The sequence below is a fragment of the Rhinoderma darwinii genome, chromosome 9 (genome assembly GCF_050947455.1).
Source record: "Rhinoderma darwinii isolate aRhiDar2 chromosome 9, aRhiDar2.hap1, whole genome shotgun sequence".
In the NCBI taxonomy this organism is placed as follows: Eukaryota; Metazoa; Chordata; class Amphibia; order Anura; family Rhinodermatidae; genus Rhinoderma; species Rhinoderma darwinii.
Window position 1 is genome coordinate 61,136,541 of NC_134695.1, and position 12,662 is coordinate 61,149,202.

The following is a 12,662-nucleotide window of genomic DNA, read 5'->3' on the forward strand; positions in this document are numbered from 1 at the left end:
TTGTAATCCAGTATTAGCAGAATGGATGAGATTTGAACAAATCTCATCTACATGCTGCGTAAATGTTAGGTCAATAGACTCCTCAAGATGCAGATACGGTTGAACCAGATTCTGAATCAGGGAACCATCATCTCAGAATTAGTTCAGAGAGAGCTCCTCCACTCGCCGGGCAAAGTGCTACTTTAAGCACTATGCCCGGGGAAGCCCTTGACGTAACTGTCCATATATGGACAGTGACATCAGTGGCTACTACTTGAGCGGAATTCCCATTGCCGATGATCTGGCTAGGGATTCCGCTCCTAGAGGAAACCCCTGAGGTCACTGTCTATATATGGACATTGACGTCTGGGGCTCCTCCTGGAGTTGGCAACAGGGATTCCGCTCAAGGAGTAGCCACTGATGTCAATATATAGACAGTGACATCAGGGTTTCCCTCTGGGAGCGGAATCCCCGGTATGTATGGATGTATGTATGGGTGGGGATTGGGTGGGAATAGAGGTGTGGCTTAAAAGAAGAAAATTTCGCTGCATCCATTGTCCCTCTTTGATACTTAAAAGTTGAGAAGTATGCTAAATCCTCAGCCGCCGCCAAAGCGGACACACGGTGTACCTTTTTCACAGCATATCCACCCTGTGTGAACATAGAAGAACATAATAAAAAGGCTATGTAAATACGGGAACAGAAGAAGGAAGAATTTGTAAAACCTCCTAACAATGAGGCAACAGGATGAAAAATCAAGTTGTCGGTTGACAAGCTGCAAAGCATGTTTAATAGTTAACACTTTCAGTGTCATTTCTGCTATTCAGTCTGAAAACTGCTGAAACCCCCCTGTTAAATTATGCATTCAATTATAAACTACAGCAAATGTCTCCAACCTATGGCTCTCCAGGCATGATGGGAGTTGTAGTTGTGCAACCGCTTTAGTACTACAGCACTGCTCTACAGATAATCACCAATTATACAAACCTACTCGTATTGGAATTAGTGAGATCAACATACAGAACAGCAACGTACTAAAAATCACATTTAATATACCAGCGCAGAAATAAACGTACAGTAATACGGCCACAATCTTATAGTAAATATTGCACATTCAGTGTAATCTTCAGTCTCTTAACACGTACCGAAACCAAGGTGCAATAGAATCAACCCTAAAATGACCAATCAGAATCTGCTGAGGTTGGTTGTACAATTAAAACAGCGACCTAATTGGCTACTATGGGCAATACCTTTAGTTCTCGAATATACTCAGTTAAAGGGCTTGCCCAGGATTAGAAAAACATGGCTGCTTTCTTCCAAAAACAGAGTCACACCTGTCCACAGGTTGTATGTGGTATTGTGGCCCAGCTCTGTTTGGTACTGCAGCTCTGCTCCATTGAAGCAGACACAACCTATGGACAGGTGTGGCGCTGTTTTTGTAAGAAAGCAACCATGTTTTTTGCTGAACACGGTGTACGCTTCCCTCTTATATCACCTCAGGGTTGGCGTAAATATATACTGATGGCGTATTTTTCTCAACACTGTATAAAACACAAATTTGGCGAACACCATGCACTGTTGGTTGGAAAATTTTGATGTGTTCGCTGAGTAAATCTCCCCAAATTTTCATGATTTGGGATGAGATTACATCAGTGGTGTATATATAGAGCAAAATAGGCCCCTGGCAAAAATTAAAATAGGTATAGGTCTCCCTGCTGGCACTGGTTCATACCATCACACCTTACCATCCCAGGAGACTCCCTTGCCCTTCCTAGTAGGACAGAAGGGCAACATGACCCATGAAAAGGGGATAAGCTCGGCCCATTTTCATTATACGTCCTTCACATTTATAAATGTCTTGTAGTCAATCTCCCACTGGACTACGATAATATCTCGGTGACGTTTTAAACCTGCTGTGAATATCCTGAGAGTTGGCTCCGTCTTCACGGTTCACGTGTTTTACCTTTGTATCCAGGACGATTGTAATTCCAGTAAGAATCAAACAAGAATCTTCTCACCGCCGCCTTACAGGCATTCGATGCTGCTGACAAAGTCTCTACCGGCAGCTCCTTGCGCTACAGCTCAGGCCTCAGTACATCCCAGTTCTTCCATCTCTTTAGCTTCCACCTGACCACTGCTGGTAGAGGGAGCAGATCGGTGGAGTCTTTTCGTGTCAGGTTACGTGCCAGCGTACTGAGACATCGTTCCTCCAGAGTCGGTAAAGTGCAACAACGTAATCCCAGGGCCAACTCTGTGCCAGGACTAGTGGAAGAAACCATGGGAAATAATGGCAGCTGGACCTGAGAGGTACGGACAAGGGTCAGACACCATGACAATCATGCAGGAAAAGAAAATAGTCTTCAGTGGTGTAAGAAACCTTAAAGTGAATCTCTATCTTTGGAGTTCTGTTTTTTTCTGTAAGGGCTCGTCCACACGTGGTGAAATTGCTGCGTATTTTCCATCCGAAAACGCGGACGGAAACTACACATCAGAATACAGTAGCAGCAAAGTGGGTGAGATTGAACAAATCTCATCCAAACACTGCTTAAAATTTCAGACCAGAAATTGACCTGCGGTGCGTATTTTTCGTACCGCATTAGGTCAGTTCCTGCTGCGGAAACGACTGAATTGCTGCATTTTTCTCAGGAGACGTCACCATTTCCCAGCATTGAGAAAAACTCAGCAAAATATGCACCATTTTCTGCAGTAAAAGCCGCAGGAAATGGTGTGGTTTTTCCGCAGCGGAAATCCTGCTAGTTTCTGTGGAATTGCTGCAGAATTCCGTTACGTGTGGACAAGCCCTTATAGATATCCAAATCCCCTGCATAGATATAGAGTTAAAGAGGATCTGTCACTAGTTTAGTAATGCACAATCTCCTAGCTAATCTAGTAGGCGCTGTCACACTAATAACGATAATAAACATTTTGGAACACAATTTTCACTATTTTAAAAGTTATGAGCTTTTTTTCTAAATATGCAAATGAGTCTATACTAGCCAAGTGGGAGGTAACAGCAGCGATTCTCCTGAGGTGGAGCCTCCTCACAGCCTCTGACGCTGTCCAGTCAGCATGAAGCTGCTTCACACAGTGTGAGAGACTGAGGCTGGAGGGAAGGGGGATCACTTCAAATAGCCATATCTCCGGCTGGGGACCACCTAGAACAGTAGATAGATATGAAAGAGGAGATTCTAATCTTTCATATGACACCAGGTCGCATCGTAGTTCTAGCTGTGAAACAGCCGGTGGTTTCACCAGTTGAATACACATTCGGGAATAGAAGCTGTATATATAGTATAAGATCACACTGTGTTGCTGGGCAGGGAAGGGGGAGAAGCTGTATGCTGATTAAACAGCGTCATACAGAAAACATTACACCGCCCAGAGTGAAAAGAACGAGTCACCTCTTATTTGGCTATTAGAGCCACATTAGCATATTTAGAAAAATTATCATAACTTTGCAAATAATAAACGTTTTTTTAAAACAAATCACCCTGTAGTCATCAGCATCACAGCGCCTATTAGATTAGCGAGGAGATAGGGAATGAATAAACTAGTGACAGATCCGCTTAAGGTAATGAGATTCTGGCTACCTGCAGCCACCACTAGAGGGAGCTTAGGAGCTTACTGCATACTGATCAGTCATTAAACTCCATAATTAAACCGTATTCAGTGAGCACCCTCTAGTGGCGGCAGCCAGCATTTTATCATTTTAATAGATGTCTAAACAGGGGATTTGGAGCTCTGTATAAAAACACAAACAAGAGTTGTAACCGCTGTTAAGATATATTATAAAATGATGTAGCACAGAATATTGAACCTGAACTGCATCTTTTAAATAGTGACATCTGAATGATAACTATAAATGAGTTGTCTAGGATTAGAAAAAAAAAAAAAAACCAGTTTTCCAGAAACTGCGCCACAGTTGTTGATGGGCTTTGTCTGGTATTGCAGCTGGACCTTCAAGTAAATGGGGTTAAGCGGAGAGATCAGACCCAGCTGGTGGACGCAGTTGGCGCCTTTCTGGAAAAAAGTAGACCCTGTTTTCTAATCTCATACAACTCATAAAATCTGTTACGTTTTCTAATTTATCTTGGAATGTTCTCCAAAAGTAAACATAGTTTTATTAGAATTGCTTGTAGACGTACAATGGATGGACACCATGATGTTACCTCTGGAAATGATCCCCTATGACAATACCTTGTGTAGTCCTGTGAAGGCAAGTCCCAAACTTTGTCTGTCTTTATAAAAAGTCAACGTCCCTCCCTCCATATTCAGATGCACGCCGATCACGGTCCCCTCCTCATAGAACGGCTCGGTGTACGGCTTGCTGCTGCCTGCATGCCAGATTTTGCCTTTGTAGGACAGACCCCAGCTATCTGCATCCAGGCCTGGAAAGAGTCACATCAGAGATAAGTAGTCAAAATAGAAGTAGATTTTATAATATCCACTCCAGGAGGGAGGACACCAGTTGTATCATGTGGCACCAGTTGTATTATATGGCACCCTCCACTAGAGTGTCCAGCTATTATTTAGCACCCTGAACTTATGGAGTTTAACCCATCTTACCTAGCAAGTTGAGGTACTGGAAGCTCCCGGCACACAGTGGGGCTCTGCAGGTGCCAACACCAACCATAACAGACAGTCCAGATGGTGGTTCCATAAATTCTATCTCCCAGTAATGTTCGCCTTGTAGGAAGCCTGGAAGTGGAAAATAGATTTAAAAAAAAATAAAAAATCAGCCATAGCCTTAAAAGGGAATGTCCCCCACCCCTGGAAATAATTTTGGTTTTATAAAAATAAATCCAATATTCTGTGCGGATTAGTTTCTTAGTACATATTTATGATGGTCAGATCTCAGTTTCTCTGAAACAGAGCTCCTAATCCCCTACATTGACACAGAGGTAAACAATAACATTCTGTCTGCCTGCATCTAACACTAGAGGGAGCTCACTGCAAACTGTTTATACATGGAACACTATAATATCACAGTATGCAGTAAGCTCCCTCTAGTGGTGACTACAGGCAGACAGAATTTTATCTTTTAACACTATCTCAATGCAGGAGATTTGGAGCTCTGTATCCACCATAATAAGGAACATAAAAACAAGAGGACAAGTTAGTCTTAGGCTAGAACATGCTTAATAGTGCAGTTCCTCAAAGAAAAAAGTCAAAATTTTGTGTTTTTTTCCCTGGAAGCTTCTGTACGTTCAGTCCTGGATGTATACCTCCAGCATTCTCCTGGGTAATGGCTAAAAAAAGGAACAACAGCTGCTTTGAGCACCAAATATTGCCCCTATTCTTCCCAATATAGTAGTACGGGGGATGGAGTACCCATAATAATTCCTAGGAAAAGCTTGAGGGTATTGTTGAACTTTGCTATTTCTATACATTAATGCAGGTTATATCCAGGTCTAGTTGGTACATGGAGCAGACAGATGGGTTGATGTCTGTGATATAGGACAATACGAGTGCGTTCTCCCACCTGTATCTCCCCGCACTCCAGCAGTGCCGCTGCTCTCCATGACGGGATCCGTGTGGAAATATACTTCTTGACGACCATGGGACAGCTCCACCGATGGGCACTGGTCATTTGCTTCCCATAGCCAGGGCTCCTTCACATAACCACATGGTATGGGGGGCATCAGCGGTGCTGCCCTAAATTTACAGATAAAACATGGCGCATAAGTAAACACAGTAGTGGCGGCACGTATCGGAGATTGACATGTAGGAGTAAGATATGAATAATGTATAAATGGCACTGAAGCAACAGAGTTGTACCCATAGCTGTGGGCTATATATACATAGGAATCAATAGGATATGACGGAGTATGATGTATATATAAATAGTTAGGGTTATTATCGTACATGTTAATAGGGGGCGACACAGATAGGTGTATTGCTCTGTGGGCAGGGTGATACTGTACCCGGCCGTGACCATGGCATGGGGTAACCTATATGTCCGTGTGTGCAACAGACAACATTGCTATAATCCAAGTCTCAAAGCCTGAAGCTACAGGGGGAGGGGGACATCACCGGGTCGAACATCAGGGTAAACATGGGCCAGGCTGATTTTCCTGACCAACTTGATTTATTACTACTCCAGGCATTGAATGTGCTGGTTAATGAGGGAATCAGAACTGATAAAAAGGTCCCCAAAAGGATTCCTCAGTTTACAGTTAACCCAATATCACTCTTTCCATGTCAAACTCACAGGGGATCAGGAAGCTGAGATACGAGGTGTTGTTTGATGGGTTCCATACGCTAGACAGTTGTTATATCTGTCTCTGTGCCTGCCTGTCACACGTAGGAAACTTTGTGGTCATCACCAGATGGTTTTCTTCCCCTGATAATACGGCAGTTCTAAATGGTTACCTATAGATTCTGGAAGCGGAGATAGAAGGGGGGGGGGGGGATTTGACAGGGTTACCTTTGGATAAGGGAAGCTAAGATAGGGGGAGTTATTTGACAGGGTTTGCTTTAGATGCTGGACACGGAGATTGACGGCGTTACGAGGACAATGTTTAACAGGATTACTTTGAGATTCTGGAAGCTGAGATTAAGGGCGTTGTTTGACAAGGTTACCTTTTTAGGCTGAAAGCTAAGATAGGGGGAGTTGTTTGACAGGGTTACCTAAAGATACCTTAACGTGGGCCATGTAAACGAGCGCCGATCAGGGAGACCGCTCGTTGATTGGCGATCGTTTTGCTCTTGTCACGAGGAGCTATGGATTGGGACGAGCGGTCGTTACTCCGTTACTTATCATGTCGGCAGCGCGTCTCATGTTTACAGACCAAGATGTGCTGCCGACAACAATATTTTCTGCTGTATAAATGATACAAGCAGCCGATGCACGAGCGTATGCTCCTTCGTCGGGTGATCGTTCGGTTAACGCTCGTTTACCTGATAATTGGCCTGTGTAAAAGGACCTTTAGATTCTGGGAGCTGAGATAGGGGGAGTTGTTGGACAGGTTTACCTTTAGATGACCTTACAAACAACTTCCCATATCTCAGCAATCAATACAAATATAATACACTGACTTGGTAATATTTTTGTTTTCACATACTATAAGGGCTCGTTCACACGTAACAGAATCGTTGCGCATCTTGTGGACGGAAAATGGGCAGCGGAATCCTGTAGCAGCAAAGTGGGCGAGATTGAACAAATGTCATCCAAACGCTGCGGGAAACACTCAGCCCAGAAATTTACCTGCGGTGCATAATTTTAGTTCTGCAGCATGTCAATTATAAGGCTATGTTCACACTCTAGACTAAAAAAGTCTGAAAATACGGAGCTGTTTTCAAGGGTAAACCGCTCCTGATTTTCAGACGCTTTTACGTGTGAACATACCCTTACTGTGGAAAGTGGACTGATGTGTGTAAATATCATGTCTTCTTACCTCGTGTCAGTGTGTTGTCCTCGAGTGTGTGTGTGTATATATATATATATATATATATATGAGACGGCACATGCTATGTGTATACATAGGAGGTCTTCTTACCTGGTGTCAGCGTTTCGTCCTCGTGTGTATATATACAGTGAAGGAAATAAGTATTTGATCCCTTGCTGATTTTGTAAGTTTGCCCACTGTCAAAGACATGAACAGTCTAGAATTTTTAGGCTAGGTTAATTTTACCAGTGAGAGATAGATTATATATTAAAAAAAAAAAGAAAATCACATTGTCAAAATTAGATATATTTATTTGCATTGTGCACAGAGAAATAAGTATTTGATCCCTTTGGCAAACAAGACTTAATACTTGGTGGCAAAACCCTTGTTGGCAAGCACAGCAGTTAGACGTGTTTTTGTAGTTGATGATGAGGTTTGCACACATGTTAGATGGAATTTTGGCCCACTCCTCTTTGCAGATCATCTGTAAATCATTAAGATTTCGAGGCTGTCGCTTGGCAACTCGGATCTTCAGCTCCCTCCATAAGTTTTTGATGGGATTAAGCTCTGGAGACTGGCTAGGCCACTCCATGACCTTAATGTGCTTCTTTTTGAGCCACTCCTTTGTTGCCTTGGCTGTATGTTTTGGGTCATTGTCGTGCTGGAAGACCCAGCCACGAGCCATTTTTAATGTCCTGGTGGAGGGAAGGCGGTTGTCACTCAGGATTTGACGGTACATGGCTCCATCTATTCTCCCATTGAGGCGGTGAAGTAGTCCTGTGCCCTTAGCAGAGAAACACCCCCAAAACATAATGTTTCCACCTCCATGCTTGACAGTGGGGACGGTGTTCTTTGGGTCATAGGCATTTCTCTTCCTCCAAGCACGGCGAGTTGAGTTAATGCCAAAGAGCTCAATTTTAGTCTCATCTGACCACAGCACCTTCTCCCAATCACTCTCAGAATCATCCAGATGTTCATTTGTAAACTTCAGATGGGCCTGTACATGTGCCTTCTTGAGCAGGGGGACCTTGCGGGCACTGCAGGATTTTAATCCATTACGGCATAATATTTTACCAATGGTTTTCTTGGTGACTGTGGTCCCAGCTGCCTTGAGATCATTAACAAGTTCCCCCCGTGTAGTTTTCGGCTGAGCTCTCACCTTCCTCAGGATCAAGGATACCCCACGAGGTGAGATTTTGCATGGAGCCCCAGATCGATGTCGATTGACAGTCATTTTGTATGTCTTCCATTTTCTTACTATTGCACCAACAGTTGTCTCCTTCTCACCCAGCGTCTTACTTATGGTTTTGTAGCCCATTCCAGCCTTGTGCAGGTCTATGATCTTGTCCCTGACATCCTTAGAAAGCTCTTTGGTCTTGCCCATGTTGTAGAGGTTAGAGTCAGACTGATTAATTGAGTCTGTGGACAGGAGTCTTTTATACAGGTGACCATGTAAGACAGCTGTCTATAATGCAGGCACCAAGTTGATTTGGAGCGTCTAACTGGTCTGGAGGAGGCTGAACTCTTAACCCCTTAGTGACCAGCCCATTTTAGGCCTTAATGACCAAGCTATTTTATTAGTTTTTCTATAGTCGCATTCAAAGAGCTATAACGTTTTTATTTTTTCGTCTACATAGCTGTATGAGGACTTGTTTTTTGCGGGATTAGTTGTGCTTTTTAATAGCACCATTTTTGGGTACATATAATTTTTATATTAACTTTTATTAACCTTTTTGGGGGGGATTATTAAAAAAAACTGAAATTCCGCCATTGTTCTATGCGTTTTTAAATTGACGCCGTTCACTGTGCGACGTAAATAACATGTTACCTTTATTCTATGGGTCGGTACGATTACGGCGATACCACATATGTAGAGGTTTTTTTATGTTTTACGACTTTTGCACAATAAAAACACTTTTGAACTAAAATTATTTGTTTTTGCATCGTCGCTTTCCAAGAGCCGTAATTTTTTTATTTTTCCATCAATGTAGTGATTTTTTGGGCTTGTTTTCTGCGGGACGAGACGTAGTTTTGAATGGTACTGTTTTGGGGTGCATGGGACTTATTGATTCATTTTTATTATGACTTTTTTGGGGGGCAATGGAAAAAAATTGCAATTTCGCCATAGTTTTTTGCGTTTTTTTTTTACGGTGTTCACTTTGTGGTTTAAATTACATATTAACTTTATTAATGGAGTCATTACGGTCGCGGCGATACCACATATGTGTACTTTTTTTTTTTTTTTTTACACTTTTACTAAATAAAACCACTTTTTATGGAAAAAAATGGATTTATTTTTTTACTGTACTTTTTATTAATAATCTTTATTTCACTTTGATGACTTATTTTATTAGTCCCACTAGGGAACTTTACTGTGCGATGTTCCGATCGCTGCTATAATGCTCTGGTATACTTCGTATACCAGAGCATTATTGCCTGTCAGTGTAAATCTGACAGGCAATCTGTTAGGACGTGCCTCCGGCGCGTCCTAACAGGAATATGTCCAGGGCAGACCTGGGGGCTTTTATCAGTCCCCCGGCTGCCATGACACCCCATCGGAGACCCGCGATTGCATTCGCGGGCCGCCGATGGGTGACAGAGGGAGCGCACTCCCTCTGTAAACAAAGTTAAATGCCGCGGTCGCTATTGACGGCGGCATTTAACGGGTTAAACGGCCGCGATCGAAGTAAACTTCGATCGCGGGCGTTGGAGCAGGAGCTCAGCTGTCATCAGACAGCAGAGCCCCGGCTCCTGCCTGCACGGGAGACCCGTGCAGGACTTAGACTAGGCTGACGTGAAAAGGCGTCAGCCTAGCCTAAAGCCCATTAGTGAATCACGTGAAAAGGCGTATTAGTGGTCACTAAGGGGTTAATGGTTGGTAGGGGATCAAATACTTATTTCTCTGTGCACAATGCAAATAAATATATATCATTTTGACAATGTGATTCTCTGTTTTTTTTTTTATATATAATCTATCTCTCACTGGTAAAATTAACCTAGCCTAAAAATTCTAGACTGTTCATGTCTTTGACAGTGGCCAAACTTACAAAATCAGCAAGGGATCAAATACTTATTTCCCTCACTGTATATATATATATATATATATATATATGAGAGACGGCACATGCTTTGTGTATACATAGCAGGTCTTCTTACCTGGTGTCAGTGTGTCGTCCTCGTCTGCCCCTCATCATTGCTCTGCGCAGTTTCTGCTTTTCTGTTTTTCTCAAAAGTTGCACCCACCACTAATAAAGGAGTTTCGGACTCCACCAATAGGATGCAGCTATGACTCCAGCCCCCAGAGGCGACGCTCTGATTGGCTGTTGCTTCCACCTACAAACAACATGTAGACACTCCCCGGGGCATTGTCCTTTTAACCCTTGAAGCACTATCCATAGTCACCAGGAGTTGAGATCACATAACAATAATAATGCTAGAATTAACCCTTCCTCTCCTGCTGGGATTACACATATAGCTGCCTCAGAGCCCCCTCCCATTGGGTGACACCAGAGCACACGATCCCTTCTGTACATTCCATTCTATATAACCAAACACCACGGTCCTCAAATTACAGGCGAAGCAGGTTAATAGGACAGGGAACAGTCTAAATATAGAAAAAAGATAGGAGGGAACCTCCAGCTCACCTTAGGGCAGTGAATGAATTTGGTGCCCTTGTTGCGCCAGGATCCCCGTGTCGGCACACGTCAGTAGAGACACAAAAAACAGTAGATGTGATCCAGCGCAGGGAGAAATAAGTCCAATTTCCAGGTAAGTTAAAATGGAAACTCGTTCCAATTTTATTGATATGACGTGGATTAAGCCATGATTAAGGACGAGGAGATCGTCTGAAACGCGTAGGCTCCACACACCTACCTTTTCTCCATTCATTCACCTTTCCTCTGCAGGAGCCAAGTCTCCTGGTGTTTTTTACGTCATATCAATAAAATTGGAACGAGTTTCCATTTTAACTTACCTGGAAATTGGACTTATTTCTCCCTGCGCTGGATCACATCTACTGTTAACAGTCTAAATATACCAATATTTACAACCATTCTGATTGATTTCTATTACCCTTTACCCGCAGGAATAATTGGGAAAAGACCGGGGCTCCGCAGCGACTAAGCGGCCACAATGATCGCACTGATGCAAACTATTTGATAGCATGAAATCTCATGTACACGTTGGATCTTTTTCAATAATCGGCAATCATACATTTTTCCAAAACGGTTCATGCGTTATTTTTGTTATCGCAATTTTACCTTAATATAAAATCGCATACAATAACTTGCCGTGGAGCCCCAGCCGAATAGGGAAGAGCAGAAATTGGAAAATTTAAATTTTAATGCAGGCGCCATTTACTTGTTCTAAGGTGCAGCTACCTACCTAGGTAGGGGAATGCATCACGATCCTTGGGTGCCTTATTGCACATCTAACAAAAAAAAAACGGGTGTTTTGCAAAAGAAAACCATCACTAAAAAGCCAGATTAACACGAATGTGGGGATACGGACGTGAAAAACGAGTTGTTTTTCACCTCCGAGTGTGAACGGCCCCATTGAAATACATGAGTCCATGGGACGGCCGATGTTTTAACGGCCGTCACACAGACGTACTCTGCGTTCGTCTGAATTCGGCCTTAGTCAGGGAGTCACCCAGGCTTCAGAGATATGCAGAGCTCCTGCTCTCTTCCATCTTTTCTCTCTGTGGTTTCTCTTGTTTTTACGCTATATATGCATATGGTAAGATTATCATGACCCCACTTCTTGGCTCCCGTCCATTCACATACCATGGCTATTTCCACAGAACAGCAGTAGCAAGTTTTTCTAGTTGTCCGAACAGAGATCTACTACATTATCTAGTTCATCCCTACCCATGCCTCCTTTTCTCTTGCAGCAAAGTTACAAGGGATGAGTGACTCCAAAATGCACCACAGGGTTGCGTTAGGTTTTCGGCATAAAGTTTTATTATTAACATCCAGCCGGTGCATTAGAAGAAATGTAGAATCAGATAAACACCCTATGGTAACCCAGTCTTAAAGGGGCTGCCTCATGGCATATAGACATCGGGACACTCCCCTACACATTAGATAGTCAGCTGGTCCTGCAGCAATCATAAGGTTCAGCCGACTTTCATTGATCGCGTATGGGCACCCTTAGTCCTTATCCCCGTCCCCACATTGCGGTTGTCAGGGGGAAATCTCTAAAACTGGTTTCCATGTGAAGACCCAAACAGAGAATAGTGAGATTTTCATAAGTGTAACTTACCAGTGTGAACTTAAAACAAACATAGTGCACAGG

General features: G+C 43.1%; 1 protein-coding gene across 2 annotated transcripts; it reads right to left on the reverse strand.

Annotated features, from left to right (window-relative positions):
- Positions 1 to 1,011: 1,011 nt before the first annotated feature.
- LOC142660881 (SPRY domain-containing SOCS box protein 3-like) lies at positions 1,012 to 10,580 on the reverse strand. 2 transcript variants are annotated; one of them, XM_075837904.1, is made up of 6 exons: positions 10,524 to 10,580; positions 6,191 to 6,360; positions 5,462 to 5,634; positions 4,546 to 4,677; positions 4,177 to 4,367; positions 1,012 to 2,279 (listed from the first exon to the last, which is right to left on the reverse strand). In XM_075837904.1, the coding sequence occupies exons 2-6, from the start codon at positions 6,235 to 6,237 to the stop codon at positions 2,055 to 2,057; spliced, it is 768 nt and encodes a 255-aa protein (XP_075694019.1). In that variant the 5' UTR covers positions 6,238 to 6,360; positions 10,524 to 10,580; the 3' UTR covers positions 1,012 to 2,054. The 2 variants fall into 2 exon arrangements, with proteins under 2 accessions (XP_075694019.1, XP_075694020.1); XM_075837905.1 differs by lacking the exon at positions 6,191 to 6,360 and having other exon boundaries at positions 10,524 to 10,577.
- Between the last annotated feature and the right edge of the window lie 2,082 nt (positions 10,581 to 12,662).

Excerpts from the sequence above, each read along its gene's own strand:
- LOC142660881 (XM_075837904.1), bottom strand. The coding sequence starts at position 6,237 with ATGGAACCCATCAAACAACACCTCGTATCTCAGCTTCCTGATCCCCT. Across the intron at positions 4,368-4,545 it reads CCAGTACCTCAACTTGCTAG|GCCTGGATGCAGATAGCTGG; the intron begins GTAAGATGGGTT and ends GACTCTTTCCAG. Across the intron at positions 2,280-4,176 it reads CCTTCACAGGACTACACAAG|GTCCAGCTGCCATTATTTCC; the intron begins GTATTGTCATAG and ends CGTACCTCTCAG.